The 18,525-nt window shown below is 46.8% G+C and overlaps 2 protein-coding genes across 3 annotated transcripts in view; one reads left to right on the forward strand and one right to left on the reverse strand.

Moving 5' to 3' along the window:
• LOC311022094 (inactive dipeptidyl peptidase 10-like) overlaps window positions 1-16,156 on the forward strand; it is a 73,531-nt gene extending 57,375 nt beyond the window's left edge. Inside the window, exons 8-26 of one of the 2 annotated variants that reach the window (XM_084023124.1) lie at window positions 1,430-1,550; window positions 1,770-1,924; window positions 3,442-3,539; window positions 3,625-3,748; window positions 3,831-3,869; window positions 4,442-4,549; window positions 5,578-5,669; window positions 5,753-5,800; window positions 5,989-6,110; window positions 8,184-8,231; window positions 8,654-8,752; window positions 9,649-9,718; window positions 11,329-11,523; window positions 11,681-11,735; window positions 11,810-11,909; window positions 12,230-12,288; window positions 13,593-13,659; window positions 14,005-14,078; window positions 14,931-16,156. In XM_084023124.1, the coding sequence (XP_083879250.1) occupies window positions 1,430-1,550; window positions 1,770-1,924; window positions 3,442-3,539; window positions 3,625-3,748; window positions 3,831-3,869; window positions 4,442-4,549; window positions 5,578-5,669; window positions 5,753-5,800; window positions 5,989-6,110; window positions 8,184-8,231; window positions 8,654-8,752; window positions 9,649-9,718; window positions 11,329-11,523; window positions 11,681-11,735; window positions 11,810-11,909; window positions 12,230-12,288; window positions 13,593-13,659; window positions 14,005-14,078; window positions 14,931-15,071 (1,815 nt within the window). In that variant the 3' untranslated portion in view covers window positions 15,072-16,156. The remainder of the gene's footprint in view (window positions 1-1,429; window positions 1,551-1,769; window positions 1,925-3,441; window positions 3,540-3,624; window positions 3,749-3,830; window positions 3,870-4,441; window positions 4,550-5,577; window positions 5,670-5,752; window positions 5,801-5,988; window positions 6,111-8,183; window positions 8,232-8,653; window positions 8,753-9,648; window positions 9,719-11,328; window positions 11,524-11,680; window positions 11,736-11,809; window positions 11,910-12,229; window positions 12,289-13,592; window positions 13,660-14,004; window positions 14,079-14,930) is intronic. The other variant, XR_014598086.1, reaches the window with a different exon arrangement.
• A 298-nt stretch (window positions 16,157-16,454) lies between these two features.
• The window catches only part of dpp10 (dipeptidyl peptidase like 10), a 137,355-nt gene continuing 135,284 nt past the window's right edge, over window positions 16,455-18,525 (reverse strand). The window contains exon 26 of the mRNA XM_084023318.1: window positions 16,455-18,071. Within this exon, the coding sequence (XP_083879444.1) occupies window positions 17,934-18,071 (138 nt within the window). The 3' untranslated portion in view covers window positions 16,455-17,933. The remainder of the gene's footprint in view (window positions 18,072-18,525) is intronic.

Here is an 18,525-nt window from a genome sequence, read left to right on the forward strand (position 1 = left end):
TAAGCATGCATGAATAATATGAACAATACTGTGAAAATGCACAAATGGTCCAGGAGAAATCTTTTTCCTCACACCAGAAGAGAACCAGGTGGACTCTGGACCCCCATCCTGTTAACTCTTTGGTGTGGCGTTGACTGTGACGGGCCCTTGACCTGTGACCCCTGTCGTTCTCCTCGTGCTTCCTTCTCGCTGGCTGTGAAGCCTCCGATCTCAGACGTCTTCTCCTCCCGCCTCCGTGAGAAGCATCATCCCGACTCTCTGGTGTTAAATGTGCCAGACGGCTTTCAGGCTCACGCCTAAGGGGGCGCTATCATCGGATCTTCTGTTTACTGGGCTGCACTGGGACCACGATGACTCATCATTTTCCGACCCAGTCTGCAGCATCAGCAGCGTCGTGTAGAGAGGATCGTGTTTTTGATCCACACATGGTGTTCCCCGTCGTGATCTGGTGGATTTGGTCTTGTTGTGGACCTGAATGGGATCAGAGATGTTCCTACACTCATAGAACCTGGAGTTACATAACTAACCATTCCTTTCTTCAAGAATTAGACAGGAAGGACAGGAAATTAACGAGCAGCGCTGTCGATTGTTCACTAATGATTAAAGTCAAACTCAACCATTAGGAAGTTCCATCTTCAATTTGCTGCTTTCTCCTCTTTTTTATGTCTTCAGGTCCTTATATGGGTTTTGGAGCTTTTTGTCCAAACAAGCAATTCAAATATGTCAGTGTGGGTTCTGATGTTGATTTTTCATTAGTTTCTGCTGTTTTAGAGACGAGACATTTAATCAAATCATTGAGGAGAATAGAAGGTGATTGAAGAGGGTGAACGCTGGAAACAATGTCTGGTATAATACTAACGTGTAATAATACCGGCTCCGAGGGAAACGCTCATCAACACGTTGTCTTTGAGTGGAGAGGAAACATGAACGCCATTTAAACCAAACAATGACTCCAGAGAGAAGCTGCTGCTGCAGCTGGACGGCGCCTCGGTGGCCAGCGGGGCTCTGCCTGTGAGCGATGCCGCCGCCGCCGCCGTGCAGCCGATTACACACAGAATAATCACGCCATTATTTTCTCCGGTGCGACAAGGAAAGTAATTAACTCTGTGATAGTGTATTTATCTGAGTCCACCTGATCTCAGAGCAGCCCTGCAGCAGCGAGCCACACCGCTAATGATGGCGTTCCATTATTCACCGGCGTCTTCGTCATCACAGGAGAAGTGTTCTTATCAAACGAGCAGGTTCTCCCTGTGAGGTCACTCTCCAGGTTCTCACTTTGTTCATATTCTCTGTTGAAACATTAAAAACATAAAAGGTGGCCGGTCCCTCTGCAGAGCGTTGTTTCACACAAAAAGGTGTTTTCTACATGCTGCGTTCACTCAGATTAATTGTTGTTTTGTCAAACAGATATTCTGTCTTTGTCCCACAGATCTACATATTTGAAAACAACATTTACTACCAGACGGATGTTCAGAGCAGCTCATGGAGGCTCACGTCTTCTGGACAGGAAGGGATCGTCTTCAACGGCATCACAGACTGGCTGTACGAGGGTGAGACGGGCGAGGACTCAGACCCATTAGTTCACGCAACAGAAGTCCAATGAGATGCAAGAACATCAACCGCAAAAGATCCCAAATGCAAGCTAAACAAATTGGGTCAAAACACGGGACTTTCACCCAGGAGACCAGAGTTTGTGTCCCATGTGAAACCCCAGATATCTCCCAGCTCACACGACCTGATTGCTCCTCTGTTTGTGTTTTTTTCCCCAGAGGAGGTATTGCACAGCCAGGTGGCGCACTGGTGGTCACCTGACAGCTCCAGACTGGCCTACCTCACCATCAACGACTCCCTGGTTCCCAACATGCTGCTGCCCCGCCTCACCGGCTCCCTCTACCCCCGAGGGACCGAGTACCCGTACCCAAAGGTACCACTGTTTATACATATATATATGTAGTATAATGTTACTGCTTTGATTTGGGCTCATTGTTGGTACAGAATGCAGATTATTCCAGTAAACACCGTATCAGTAGAAAAACACCAACACAGCTGTTAGCTCGTCTTGCTAGCTAGCTTGCTTAGCTTGATACGTCACCAAGATGGTCGTCTCGTTAGCTACCTAGCTAGCTAGTTAGCTAGCTCCACACTTGCCTCACTGTTGGTGGAAAATCTTCTTCTGGTACTTCAGCAACTATCCTGTGTTATCTTGCAAAGTTATCTTTTGATTGTTTGACAAGCATCCGATAAATCATGGCACCAGACAAACAGGATAAAAAACTAAAATACAATACATATTTTTCCCAAATAAGGTCCCACGAGGAACCAAGACTTCTAGAGTCCACTTTAAACCTGCAGCTACAAACCGGCGCCATGAATAAAACAACACGTCGGTGAAGCCGGCTCCTGTTTGCTTCGTGCCCCGGTGGCGTCCTGTCACTGGGAGTCATGGGAATGTGACAAGCTTTAGTGGAGGCCGCGTTAACACGCCACCCTCTGAAGGAGGACGTTTAGCATATCAAACGCCTCTCAGATGAGAGACAGAGAGAGGGGGGTTGTGGGAAAGCGGTGGAACGAGGGTCGGGGGGTAAAGGGGTATCCTGACTTGTGGGTTCGAACCCGGAGATGGGAGGACGGGGATTTTAGTATCAGGAGGCGTCTAATTGTGATTGTAAATGAAGCGCTGCACTTTATGTCAGCCTTGCCCACACACACACGCACACACACACACACACACGCACACACACACACACAGGGGAAGTGTACTAGGTGAAACTTTGAACGTTTGAACGCCGTGGGACTGAAGGAAGCAGAGATTTAATTGCCTTCCGTTTGTCTACGAGGACACCGACACCGTCTCGCTGCCTGGCGGTCGTCCTCCTGCTCCGGTCATCGGGGTGATAAACCTCTCAGTCAGCCAATACACAGTCAGAGAATTACCCTCTGGGGTATTTCTCCACGGGCATCATGTGTGTGGATTCAGAGAAATACCTCATTACTGTTAGAATCACAGATTCAGAGTCGAGGCCCCGCTGTTGTGTATACACATCGTTTAAATGGGCCCAGAGGGTCTGCAGCTCTGTGAAGCTGCTTAACACAAACAAACATAGGACTTTCACCCCGGTGACTGCTCTTTCTGAAGCCTTCACCTAACTATGTAGGGTTTTTTTTTTAAAACATACTGAATTGCGAACCAACCAGGGTACCAAAGTTATTGAGATTCACTCTGATGAGGTCATGAATACCATAAACCCGACCAAACATCAAACACAGAGATGGAGTGGGAAGATTTCCCTTCATGCAGACTAACCAGCTCTAGGTTTAGACTCGGACTTAGGGCCGGCGTTTGATCTAGAAACACAGTTTGTTCTCCAAACATCGGACCATACCATGGTGTTGTTATCAGAGGAGTGCATCAGGGTTGATTCATTCATTTATTCCCTTCAGATGGGACAAACCAACCCCAGCGTCAGACTCAACGTCGTGGCCCTGGACGGCAGCTCTCTCACCACGGAGCTCAGATCTCCAGACAGTTTTGAAAAGAGGTCTGATTTTCACTCATAATGATGATAATAATCATGTGTTTTATTATTGGCTCCCTGCTCACCGTTTCCTGTTTGTTTCCTCTAGCGAGTACTACATCACCATGGTGACGTGGGTGACCCGGGACCGGCTGAGCGTGCGTTGGGTGAATCGAGCTCAGAACACGTCGATCCTCTCGCTGTGTGACGTCACGACGAGCGTCTGCGTCAAGGTCAGGAAGTCAGAATTCTGTAGTCCACAACGCTGAACGCGTAGACCTGTACTCGTGTGCTGACTTGATCTCTCCGACTCAGAAACACGTGGCGACGTCAGAGAAGTGGCTCGACCGCCAGGTGAGCGCGTCGCTATGGAGGGCCTTCATCATCATCTTCATCATCATCATCATCTTCATCATCATTATTAAGCCTCCATGCCGTTGACTCTATGTAAGAAGATGTTTGTGTCAATTAGAAATGAAGGCCTGTTTGAAATAAAGGTCTCTTAGTGCAGTTGGAATAGAGCAGAGATCTTCAACATTTTTTTCTTCCAAAAATGTAAATATGTCCAAAAATCCACCTTAACATGAATACAACCTATAATAAGCAAATATAAATGTGCCTGTTTGTTTAATATTATGTTGAGAAATTATGATAAAATAGAATTAAAATTTGAATCTGTCAACAATTATTATTTTACTGGCTTAGCATTGTATCCATCCATCATTACACAGTACTGTTATGCATGGAACTACAGGCTGCACTACACATTATTATTGTTTAATAAGGAACATTATGTGATATGTAATTGGGGGTCCCTCCACCGGGTCTCTCTAGGCCTTGGTGGGTCCCTCTGAAAACGCTGAAGACCTCTGGTCTAGAGGACAGAATAGTTATAACTAGTGTGCATGTTTGCTGTTGTTTCCCAGAACGAGGAGCCCGTGTTTTCCGAGGACTGCACCACATTCTTCATCACCATGCCGTTAAAACACGGCAGTCTGGGGACCTTCAACCACATCACCATGATCTCCAACCAAGTACAACCCTCACATTATGATCAATACATTAAGTCAGCAGAGTTTAGTGTTGAAATTAAACTTCTTGTCCCTCTTCTTCACATGATTCCATTTTGAAGTTGTACATTATTCTCCGTAGACGTTTCGTGAAGCTGAACACGTTGAGGGAGTACGGTAGGTGAGCTGGAGGTCGGTTCAGATCCCCTCAGCTACTGGAGATAATAAGTGAAAGAAAAGTTTTTAGATTGAAAGGCGAATTTATTCAAAGTTCAGTGGCAAAGTGCTTCACGAAACAAAAAAGTGCAAAAGAAACACATTATAAAAGGGACATGAATGAAAAACATAATTAAAGAGAGCCAAGAGAATAAAAATAACAAGCTAAAACAGAATAGGTACAAAAGAATAAAAGGCACAGAACAGTGTAAGAAATGACTAATTATTAATTTAATAAAAGGCAGAAGAAAGACTTCATTGTTGAGAGTTGAAGCTGACCTCCAGTTTTCTGAGAGGTTGTTCAAGATATTTGCAGCATAAAACCTGAACTCTGCTGCTCCGGGTTTAGTTCTGACTCTGGAGACAGAAAGCAGACCCGGACCAGACCTGAACTACACCTGAACTACACCTGAACTACACCTGAACTAGACCACCTGAGGAGTCTGGATGGCTCATAGTATAGCAGAAGATCAAACATTTCTTTTTTTTAAAATCAATTCTTTAAGCGACAGGAAGCCGGTGTAAAGAACTCGGACCTGGACTGACGTGATCCACTTTCTTGGTCTTGATTTAGTAGTGAGACCCGTGAAGACCCCATTACAGTAGTCGAGTCTACTGAAGATCCAAATCCACCACAGACACACATCCTTTAATCCTCTGTATATTCTGGAGCTGATAGCAGGATTCAGAGTCTCTGGGTTTTTTCAGTAGATTTCAAAAAGAAGAATTTAAGTAAATAGTGAAAACGGATAACAAGCTCATCACCAGTGTCTCCTTTCAGACCAGGAAGGGCATGTGAGGTCATGTGTTGTCTGCTCTGTTGTGTTATTCCTCAGTCTGAGGGTCAAGAGGTCAACCTCCGCCACCTCACCTCAGGAAGCTGGGAAGTCTCCAACATCCTGGCCTTCGATGAGAGCACGAACTCCGTGTGAGTAACCGACGGCGTCCGATGCGATACGTGATGGAGTACAGCACGAACTCTGGAGTAACAACAGGCTGATTGTCTTTCAGGTACTTCCTGAGTACCGAGGACGGCTCCACGCGACGGCAGCTCTACAGGTACCATGGCAACCAGACTTCACTCACTAAAGTTACTACTTCCCTTTTAAGGAACTTTTAATACCTCATGTTTTCATGTTTTCATCTCTCCAGTGAAGCAGCAGCTTCGATGTTAAAGTAATTTGTTGTTCTTTGTCATTTTGTTGTTCTTCGTCATTTTCTTTTTGAACTTTTATGTCCTCCTGCAGAGTCTCCACCGTGGACCCGTTTCATAAAGAATGCCTCACTTGCTCTCTCTTCAAACCAAAGTGCAGCTTCTACGACGCCGTCCTCAGCCCCAACCATCAGCATGTTCTCCTCAACTGCAGGGGTAAGGACAAAACACCATCCCTGAGTGAGGATCAAATCCACTCCAGGCTTTAGCACAGGATGGTAGACATGAGGGCAGACAGGATGGTAGACATGATGGTAGACAGGGGGTAGACATGAGGGCAGACATGAGGACAGACAGGATGGTAGACATGGGGGCAGAAAGGATGGTAGACATGAGGACAGACAGGATGGTAGACATGAGGGCAGACAGGATGGTAGACATGAGGGCAGACAGGATGGTAGACATGAGGGCAGACAGGATGGTAGACATGAGGGCAGACAGGATGGTAGACATGAGGGCAGACAGGATGGTAGACATGAGGGCAGACAGGATGGTAGACATGAGGGCAGACAGGATGGTAGACATGAGGGCAGACAGGATGGTAGACATGAGGGCAGATAGGATGGTAGACATGATGGTAGACATGAGGGCAGACAGGATGGTAGACATGAGGGCAGACAGGGTGGTAGACATGATGGTAGACAGGATGGTAGACATGATGGTAGACATGAGGGCAGACAGGATGGTAGACATGAGGGCAGACAGGGTGGTAGACATGATGGTAGACAGGATGGTAGACATGAGGGCAGATAGGATGGTAGACATGGGGGCAGTCAGGATGGTAGACATGAGGACAGACAGGATGGTAGACATGGGGGCAGTCAGGATGGTAGACATGAGGGCAGACAGGATGGTAGACATGAGGGCAGACAGGATGGTAGACATGATGGTAGACAGGATGGTAGACATGAGGGCAGACAGGATGGTAGACATGGGGGCAGTCAGGATGGTAGACATGAGGGCAGACAGGATGGTAGACATGATGGTAGACAGGATGGTAGACATGAGGGCAGACAGGATGGTAGACATGGGGGCAGTCAGGATGGTAGACATGAGGGCAGACAGGATGGTAGACATGATGGTAGACAGGATGGTAGACATGAGGGCAGACAGGATGGTAGACATGAGGGCAGACAGGACGGTAGACATGATGGTAGACAGGATGGTAGACATGAGGACAGACAGGATGGTAGACATGAGGGTAGACAGGATGGTAGACATGAGGATAGACAGGATGGTAGACATGAGGGCAGACAGGATGGTAGACATGGGGGCAGACAGGATGGTAGACATGAGGACAGACAGGATGGTAGACATGGGGGCAGACAGGATGGTAGACATGGGGGCAGACAGGATGGTAGACATGAGGACAGACAGGATGGTAGACATGGGGGCAGACAGGATGGTAGACATGAGGACAGACAGGATGGTAGACATGGGGGTAGACAGGATGGTAGACATGAGGATAGACAGGATGGTAGACATGAGGGCAGACAGGATGGTAGACATGGGGGCAGACAGGATGGTAGACATGAGGACAGACAGGATGGTAGACATGGGGGCAGAAAGGATGGTAGACATGAGGACAGACAGGATGGTAGACATGGGGGCAGACAGGATGGTAGACATGGGGGCAGACAGGATGGTATACATGAGGGCAGACAGGATGGTAGACATGGGGGCAGACAGGATGGTAGACATGAAGACAGACAGGATGGTAGACATGAGGACAGACAGGATGGTAGACATGATGGTAGACAGGATGGTAGACATGGGGGCAGACAGGATGGTAGACATGAGGGCAGACAGGATGGTAGACATGAGGACAGACAGGATGGTAGACATGGGGGCAGACAGGATGGTAGACATGAGGACAGACAGGATGGTAGACATGGGGGCAGACAGGATGGTAGACATGAGGACAGACAGGATGGTAGACATGAAGACAGACAGGATGGTAGACATGGGGGCAGACAGGATGGTAGACATGGGGGCAGACAGGATGGTAGACATGAGGGCAGACAGGATGGTAGACATGGGGGCAGACAGGATGGTAGACATGGGGGCAGACAGGATGGTAGACATGAGGACAGACAGGATGGTAGACATGAGGACAGACAGGATGATAGACATGGGGGCAGACAGGATGGTAGACATGGGGGCAGACAGGATGGTAGACATGGGGGCATGTATGCATTCTCTTGTGGTTTAATGTGCCCCCCCCTCCAGGTCCTGGAATACCTCAAACTACGCTTCACAGACTGAGTGATATGACCAGTAAGTAGTCCGGCAGCGACACACTGAACCACTATTTAGATTTGCATCATATCTATTTGTTCATTAAGTTTGGATGGAAGCTGATTATCTGAGTTTGCCTGACTTCGTTTGTTAATCGATCTAATTCTCCATAACTGTTTTTTGTAGATTAACTCATTAAGATCCGGAGTCATCGAGGGTTTTTACTGTTCTGTTACTGCTCTCTGAGCGACTTCTTCTTCCTCCTCCTCCTCCTCCTCCTCCTCCTCCTCCTCCTCCTCCTCCTCCTCCTCCTCACTGAAGGACGTCGATGAGTCCACTCTCATCTGATCCCTTCTTAGTTCATTTCTAATCAGCTCCCAACCGTCCAAGCCAAGCAGGAGATGGAAGAGAGTTATTGCTGTATTGGTTGCAGCTAATCGCTCTTGTTCATCTTCCACCAGAGCACCAGACTGTGGAGATGAACTCAGCATTAAGACATGCTCTGATAAACAGGACGTTACCCAAGTGGGAGAGAAGAACTGTGCAGATCAACAGCTTTGGTAACAACACTGCAATCATATTCATCTTTATGATGTTTTTCCATCACTTATCAAATCACTTATCTGAACTATAATAGTCCACAAATATTGTTTTCCTCTTGAAATGTTGTCATACTGTTGATTTATTGAACTAATAGACTGCCGTTGACGTGACATTCTGTGCAGATAAACTCTAAGAAGGTCAATAAAACAATGTAAGTTAGATAAACCACATTTTATATTGCATGTTTGTTAGAACCCAGCTCAAAGGGAGGCAGCAGAAAGCAACAAAACAACCAAAATAACCAAGTCAAGCAACGTGAAGGAGAGAGCAACATGGTGGATCTGAGAGAGAGAGGGGAGGGGGAGGAGCTTTTAAGCTTTCCCACCAGGTGCCACTCAATCAGGCAATCAGCCAATCTACCTGTAAGAAGCCCTTATACAACTCCCCCTGTTAATGCACTGCCGGCACCGGTTGTCATGGTTACCAGCACCACCTACATCTGAATGTCAAACACGCAAACGGGATGAACAGGACGGAGCCACCAGGTGCAGATCTGTGAGCTGGAACCGGGAACGCCGCCGAACACTGAATCATTTAGAAGCGACGGCTCACCATATGGCCGCCTCCCTCTTATCTGTGTTCACTATTAGACCCAATGTGAAACCAATTAAAGGCCTTTCAACGAGAAACACAGTCAGATGGGAGCTCTGACATTTAAAGTTTAATGCACACAGGCTCGTTGTTTGTTTCAGATGTATTTAGTTTCATAGAACATGGAGATGACAAAACACTCATTTAGTTGAGTCGGGCATATTTTCCACAGCGGTCTCAGCGGTGTGACGCAGGAAGTGTGTGATGTATGTCTATGAGTTCAAATGAAATGATATTAAAATCCTGAATTGGTGTCTTGCAGCACTTCGTCTGGAGCTGATTGTCCCCGTAGGTTTGGATGAAACAAAGGAGCACCCACTGTTACTGGTTCTGTACGTCATCTTACTTCCAAACGCCTTCAGCAATGCAGAATAATGGATTCAATTATGTTCTAAATGAGGAAGCTAAGAAATGGTTGGTAATTAAGCTGAAATTTTAATCTAGCTAGTAGATCAAGACCCACGTGAGCTGGAGGAACCACAATGAAGTATTGATCTGTGATTTAATATCAATAACCAGATGAAAAGGATGCTGAAATAACTCCATCATGATGGTGATCAGTAAAAAGTGCTGAGTCATGCTTTGTTAGGTCTGTCTGGTTTTCTGAATGGAGTCTGGTTGATGGATGCTAGGCTACGCTAACATTGTAGCTGCTCCATCAACACTCCAAATAAGGTCATCTAGACATAAATACAGCAGAGACCTTGTTGTTTGGACCACAGACAGTCTCTGGTTCCTCCACATAGTCTGGTCTGGTCTCTGGACTAATGTGAGCTACAATCTAGACCTCTGGGGGACCACAGACAGTCTCTGGTTCCTCCACATAGTCTGGTCTGGTCTCTGGACTCATGTGAGCTACTATCTAGACCTCTGGGGGACCACAGACAGTCTCTGGTTCCTCCACATAGTCTGGTCTGGTCTCTGGACTAATGTGGGCTACTATCTAGACCTCTGGGGGACCACAGACAGTCTCTGGTTCCTCCACATAGTCTGGTCTGGTCTCTGGACTAATGTGGTCTATTATCTAGACCTCTGGGGGACCACAGACAGTCTCTGGTTCCTCCACATAGTCTGGTCTGGTCTCTGGACTAATGTGGTCTATTATCTAGACCTCTGGGGGACCACAGACAGTCTCTGGTTCCTCCACATAGTCTGGTCTGGTCTCTGGACTAATGTGGTCTATTATCTAGACCTCTGGGGGACCACAGACAGTCTGTGGTTCCTCCACATAGTCTGGTCTGGTCTCTGGACTAATGTGAGCTACTATCTAGACCTCTGGGGGACCACAGACAGTCTCTGGTTCCTCCACATAGTCTGGTCTGGTCTCTGGACTAATGTGGTCTATTATCTAGACCTCTGGGGGACCACAGACAGTCTCTGGTTCCTCCACATAGTCTGGTCTGGTCTCTGGACTAATGTGGTCTATTATCTAGACCTCTGGGGGACCACAGACAGTCTCTGGTTCCTCCACATAGTCTGGTCTGGTCTCTGGACTAATGTGGTCTATTATCTAGACCTCTGGGGGACCACAGACAGTCTCTGGTTCCTCCACATAGTCTGGTCTGGTCTCTGGACTAATGTGGTCTATTATCTAGACCTCTGGGGGACCACAGACAGTCTCTGGTTCCTCCACATAGTCTGGTCTGGTCTCTGGACTAATGTGGTCTATTATCTAGACCTCTGGGGGACCACAGACAGTCTCTGGTTCCTCCACATAGTCTGGTCTGGTCTCTGGACTAATGTGGTCTATTATCTAGACCTCTGGGGGACCACAGACAGTCTCTGGTTCCTCCACATAGTCTGGTCTGGTCTCTGGACTAATGTGGTCTATTATCTAGACCTCTGGGGGACCACAGACACTCACAGACATACATCTTAGATGTACTTTTATTCAATGGACTTTGGTTTCTTCATGGACTAAATGCGTCCCGTCCTCTCACAGTGACAGCGCCCCCGGTGGCCAGGCGGTGTCGGACCGCTTCTCCCTCAGCTGGGACTCGGTGCTGGTCAGCTCCGACAGCGTCATCGTGGCTCGTCTGGACGGCCGGGGCAGTGGCTACCAGGGTCAGCGGGTCCTGCACGAGGTCCACCAGAGACTGGGAACCGTCGACGTCCAGGACCAGATCACGGCTCTGGAGTAAGTCTGTTTCCTCTGTGTGATCCAGTCGATTCTACTAGACCAGGTTCACAAACATTAAACGGTATGACGGTTCAAACAAGTGTGACATGAACTGCCGTCTCCTGGATGAAAGTCGTGTGTTTGTTTCACGCATCTAAAACTCTAACTGTTCCAGGTCCCTGGTCAGACTCCCCTACGTGGACGGCAACAGAGTTGGCGTTTATGGAAAGGTAACGTTAATGGTAACGTTAATAAATGCTGTTGATGACTCATCATTAAAGCCACCGTTTCCTGTCTGTTCCAGGCGTACGGAGGATTCCTGTCGACCCTCCTGCTGCTGTCTCACAGCTCCATGTTCCAGTGTGGCGTCGCCGTGGCCCCCGTAACCAACTGGAGACTCTACGGTATCACACACTTATATTTATATATCACACATACCTGCAGGATCACAGTGATATGAGGCTGTGCCTTATATCCTCAAAACGTGACAAGGACAATCAAACAGTCAGTAAAACCCAATTATAGCAAACATTTCAAGAACCGGACGGCTGATTCTGAATGTCACACAAACACATGGAGGCTAATAAACAGAGCGGAGCAACATTAATCACCGGTGGCATATTCTATTTGTCACAACGTCCCATCTAAAGTGAAGTCGTGATACTGAGCTCCATTGGAAGTGTTGTCATGTCCAGACTATCCCGTTTCTTCCCTCCCTCCTCAGGGTCGGCCTACGCTGAGAAGTACTTCGGCTCGCCAGCAAGAGAGGATCACAAACTCCAAGTATGAACGTGTTATTAGTTTCACGTGGATCACAGCGATGGATTGCATGCTGATTTCTCTGTGGGTGAAGTGGAATGCAAAAGGAGAGAGTGGTGATCGTTGTCCTCTCAGCCGCTCAGATTTCACATCTCTTACATCTGACACTCATAACAGGCTATCGCTGGTTCTATTCCAGACTACAGGAGTCTGAATACGTAATAACGGCACTCACTGTTTGTATGATAACATCACAACGATACTATATAAATAATACAAACGGTAATCTGTTAAAGCTGTTGTATGGCTGCATCAACCCTGTAAATCATAGCATGTTATAATTGATGTCCTACAGACCCTGAAGACCCACGTGGGCTGGTTCACCACAGCTGGAGGAACCAGAATACAGTATTGATCTGTGATTTAATATCAATAACCAGATGAAAAGGATGCTGAAATAACTCCATCATGATGGTGATCAGTAAAAAGTGCTGAGTCATGCTTTGTTAAGATAACTGCACAAGATAACAACTGTTAAAACGCTGGTTTTCTGAATGGAGTCTGGTTGATGGTGCTAGGCTACGCTAACATTGTAGCTGCTCCATCAACACTCCAAATAAGGTCATCTAGACATAAATACATTGTTGTTTGGACCACAGACAGTCTCTGGTTCCTCCACATAGTCTGGTCTGGTCTCTGGACTAATGTGAGCTACTATCTAGACCTCTGGGGGACCACAGACAGTCTCTGGTTCCTCCACATAGTCTGGTCTGGTCTCTGGACTAATGTGGGCTACTATCTAGACCTCTGGGGGACCACAGACAGTCTCTGGTTCCTCCACATAGTCTAGTCTGGTCTCTGGACTCATGTGAGCTACTATCTAGACCTCTGGGGGACCACAGACAGTCTCTGGTTCCTCCACATAGTCTGGTCTGGTCTCTGGACTAATGTGAGCTACTATCTAGACCTCTGGGGGACCACAGACAGTCTCTGGTTCCTCCACATGGTCTGGTCTGGTCTCTGGACTAATGTGAGCTACTATCTAGACCTCTGGGGGACCACAGACAGTCTCTGGTTCCTCCACATGGTCTGGTCTGGTCTCTGGACTCATGTGAGCTACTATCTAGGCCTCTGGGGGACCACAGACAGTCTCTGGCTCCTCCACATAGTCTGGTCTGGTCTCTGGACTCATGTGAGCTACTATCTAGACCTCTGGGGGACCACAGACAGTCTCTGGTTCCTCCACATAGTCTGGTCTGGTCTCTGGACTCATGTGAGCTTGGTAGCTCTGGATGTGGAGGCTCATGTCCGTTCTCCGTCTCCGTCAGATCTCCAGTCTGCTCAGCAACATCACAGCTCCTGCTGACTTCCTCCTCATCCACGGAACGGCAGACGGTGAGTATCGGCTCAGCTAATGACGCACATATGTTGTCTTTATTGGCATCACTTTAAAATGAGATTTTCTTGGCCGCTCTATTGGAAATTGACTTCGATTTGTGAAGCAATTTAAAAGTTCACGTTACAAATGTGAGACTTTGTTGATGTTGATGCTACCTGCTCTCCGCTATGTGCTTCCCTGACATCACTGCTCTTTAACAACTCCAACATTACATGTGAAGATTGCTGTGTTTTCAGTCGTTATACGTGTTTTAATTAAACTCCCTACTGCGGCCGTGTTAATGGACCGAGAAGCCGGCATGGATTTTCATGAGTTATCTTTGTCCTCATCTCTTCTTCCAGCCACCGTTCATTTCCAGCATTCTGCTGAGCTGGTCAAACTGCTGTCGGCCTCCAACGTCAACTACACACTGCAGGTGACCAATGATGTCATGTGATGGTTCAAACCAGCCAATCTCTTCTTCTTATGGTGTAAAGCTGCAGTTGGTAACTGGAATACAAACATCACTCATTTTAACGTGACTTCGTATTTCCTAACCTGACACGGTTCCTCTAGACACTGAAGGAAAACAACCAATCAGAACCCAGGAGTCACCACCAATCACCTTTAGGGGCTTAAACGGAGGTTTGGTCTCGTGGACTACTTCCTAGATATTGTGGCAGTTTGAGCATGTGATAAAACAAGTTGTTGTTGCTATGGTTACCATCTGGAGCTTTAAAGATTAAACAAGAAGGTGAACGCTTCCTTTTTTAGGGAGTAGAACGATAGTTTTTCACTTCCATCTGGAATGTGAGCACATGAATAAAACATGATGGAGAACGCTTGGTCTGATTATGATGGATCACATAGTCCCACGTTTAAATGAGATCACACGATTATTATCATGCAAAGTTCTTTTGGAAATTTGGCTTCTGAATGACATCTGTAGAAAAGAGTCTATCTGTTCCACACACGTTTTTGTGCAGATTTAGCAAACGAGATGGACAGAGACTCGTCGAGCTAAGCTAAGCTAATCAGCTGCTGGGCTACAGTTATGTATTATTATATTTAGCACAGAGTGGTATCGTCCTTCTGATGCTGTTTTCACAACATAATTTCTGTATATTCTCATGTTTTTTTGTACTTCAGTGTGAACAGACCGTACGTCTCAAGAAAGTGAATAAACGCATTTCCCCAAATGAACATTTAATTTAGAGCTTGTGATGCTGCACGATAAAAAAAAATAAAATAAAGCAGAATATGCATAAGTGTTTTCCGTTTTGCGTAGATTTTCCCAGATGAAGGACACGACATGGCGTCCGCCAAGAGCCGGCACTACATGATGAGCTCCGTGCTCGGCTTCTTCCGCCGCTGCTTCGAGGAGGAGGAGCCGCTCGCCGCCGCGAAGACGAAGAAGGAGCGCGACTAACCTGCAGCAGCAGCCATGACACTGTTTAATGTAGCAGTTGTTATCATGAACCAATCAGGAGAGGCAGTGTTCTCCTGAAGGACCCGCCCCCTCAAAAAACACTCGCACAGTATAAATACGTAAGATACGTAGCATTAGCTAGCACCGAGGCCGTCGTCGCTGTATTGTAATGCTTTAGATTGAAGTTATTGTTTGTAATGTTTCATGTACTACAAATGTCAGGGAATCAAAGAAACGTGTATTTTTCCATTTTACAATGTAGATTTCTGCTGACGTCGTCGACTGTGAATATTTATATTTACTAACAAAGCAATTTAACTCAATGATCAGGAGTCTTGCAGGTGCCTTTGCCTCATTGCAGTCGTCCCGACGTTCATTAAACCCAGAAACCCGACTACCGATCACCGTCTGCACCTCGACCCCCCAGAACAGCTGCTAAATGGTGTGTTTTAACCCTTCATGTGGAGCGGGATTGATTCCTCAAAGGGCAGGTGGGCTGATCCCAGCAGCTCTGCACTTTAAGGCCACATTCACCGGCAGCTTTCAGGGAACTCCATGTGCTTGAAATGTCACATCGCTGCTTCAACGTCTGAGCTGTTTGTTGGTAAATCACGGAGAGGAAACCGGACTGTTGGATGTGATGGATGGAAGCATGTCATCTGAGAACAGACATGATGGAAGGAATGAAGCTGTCTCGTAGGTTTAAGGTAGTATTTGGTGATATGTTGGCATGCCCAATCAGCTGTTAGAAGGTTCACTTTGCAAGGTATCCATGAACAGACAACTGTCACTGTAGAAACACTTTAGAAACACCTTTTTTCTATGATTTTAAGTGGATTTATGGATATTTATTCCCAAATGGACTCAATATTAACCTCCCTGTCAATATTAGCCTTTATGGATATCAGAAGCTGATTGGTATTCCTTCAATGACTGACTGGATTCTTCACCGTCACAAGCAGCGTTCAACATCCCAAAATGTGAAGAGTTTTTATGTTATTTTAAATGAAGATGTATAACTTTTAACACCTGTGTATTCTGTACATAACCGGATCACCTCCTCACCGCGACCCCGTGCTGCTTTACACCTCTGCACAGCGATTCTGTCATATGAAAATGTATTCTGCTGAAATAAAGTGCTGAAGTTGGCGTGTCGGATGTGTGCTTCGCCTGGTTTGCTGCTCAGAGGACGAAGCAATAAAACCAGGGTTTGATTGGGCGTCGTATCTGGGATGCAAAGGTGCTGATGGTGCAGCGGTGACGTAGATGACAAGACGTTATCTGGCCGTCTGCTGCAACATTGTTGATCATGTGACGCTTTAACATGGATCCCAACACGACTCAGACCGACACAGAAAGGCTGACTCAGAAAGCGTCGACTCGGAGGATTTTATTAGATGCTATTAAAAAAAAGAAATTACCAACAGAACTAAGAGGCTTCACGGAAAGTCGTAACTTTAAATTGAAATCCCAAACATTCATTTCCTCTCTATTCATCAGCGAAACCCTTTTGTTTTCCAGTCTTTTTTATTATTATTTATAATCATCACTAGAGGACAATCACATTAACCCCAGAAGCTCAGCCCCCCCCCCCCCCCCCCCCCCCTTTTTCAAACAGCAGAAAAGAACAAGAACAATCAATTACAAAATCCATCCTAAGAAGAAAAAACAGCCGAAACATGAAAAAAAATGTACAAGCCATCCGGGTCAAATGAATCCATCCCCATAGACTAAACTATCTATGAGATCTGACGTCTCAAAAATATATTTATGTACACACTCTGCTGTATTGTACTGTACAAAATGTGACGTAACACTGGACACGTTCCCTGTAGACATGCAAACACCTCACTGACACGGGAAAATGTCCATCTTGGTACGACCCCGGTTCATTCTTGGTACGACCCCGGTTCATTCTTGGTACGACCCCGGTTCATTCTTGGTACGACCCCGGTTCATTCTTGGTATGACCCCGGTTCATTCACAGCCTCCGCAGATGATTCACACTTCCTTCAAATGAGAGCATATCCAGGAAAACCTCCCTCAACTTCCTTCATTATCTTTTTTTGATATATTTAAGAAGATTAAATGACATATTAAGATGGAGACGTTGCAGCGTGGCCTGAACAGCCGTCATCTTCGTATCTTCTCCAGCCGACGTAACGGGTGGTAAACGGGCTGCAATGTCTCGAGGACCTAAGTGGACGTTGGTTGCCATGACACCGCTAACGGACGACGACCACCGCCAGCACGTAACGTTACAGTATGCTGAACCTCGTAAGGCGTGGTACATGTCTGGGGGGGCGACGGTCGGAGGGTTTCAGCAGGAAGTAGAACTCCTTCAGGGTCTGGTCTGGTGAACTAGCATTTCCTTGTGCAACAAAGACGACAACCAAAAAGGAGAGGTGAGATGAAAAAGTGTACATCCGTGTTGGTTTCCTCCCGAGTGCGACCACAAAGGGAGACTAGCGTGACAAGGACGAGTGGCGGGGGAAACAGAACCATGCACTTGTGGAGGACTTGCAGCCCGGAGGAGAGTCTGCAGAAAAAGATGGAGGTCGCTCTTCGTTTTTTTGCCGAGAAACGTTGGCGTCCCGAGAGTTGAGATGACTAGAGAGGACGAGTTTGACCGTCTCGAGTCCTTGAGTGTTCACTGTCGTGTCCTTCCATTATCTTTTCAACACATTTATACACCCAGTCACGCACCCTGGGGTGCTCCCCTCTCTCTCACACACAAACACACACGAAGAAGAGCGTCGGCGGCTCTGAAACCAGCGTCCATGTCCGGCCGTGACGGATTTGAGCTAAAAATTCCTTGAGCTCGGCCAAAAAAAGGTCCGACCCCTTCGCGGCGCCGCCCGGCTACTCCTCCTCCTCGTCTTCCTCGTCGGGCAGCGGTAGTAGTTCCTCCTTCAGACACTCCCTGAAGAAGCTGGTCAGCGTGGCGTAGAGGTGCTGGCGACTCTGCTGGGACAGGAAGTGGCCCTCGTCTGGGTAGATCTGGAGGGGGGGGGGGGGGTCGGTTAGTGGACGGGAGGCGGGATTTAATCGTTTTCTGATACGCAGAGTGAAATTTAACAAAGTGGCATCTTGATACATTCAAACATAACTTAAAAAAAAACATGTAACAAACTGCAATGAATTAAAAACGATCAATGTGAGTAAAAGATGCTGTTAAATTGGCCTTTTTAAAGAAAAGCCGTCATCTGCTTTTGAATTTGAACAGGAAGTAGAATATTTATTTGTAGGTTAATCCTGAAGGATCCATTGATCTGGATTTCTTCTTCAGCTTTTTGTTTCCTTTTAACTGTTTAACGGGGTCGACTGAGATGCTTCGGCCTTGAGGAGTGGGAGTCGCATTGTGACTTTCTATCTGTCTCTATACAACCTTTTTATTCAAGGCTGCGTTTCTCGTCTTCAGATTGAAGTCGTTAAGAGGAGGTAAAGTCTCTTT

This window comes from Eutrigla gurnardus, assembly GCF_963514095.1.
Source record: "Eutrigla gurnardus genome assembly, chromosome: 12".
NCBI classification, from domain to species: domain Eukaryota; kingdom Metazoa; phylum Chordata; class Actinopteri; order Perciformes; family Triglidae; genus Eutrigla; species Eutrigla gurnardus.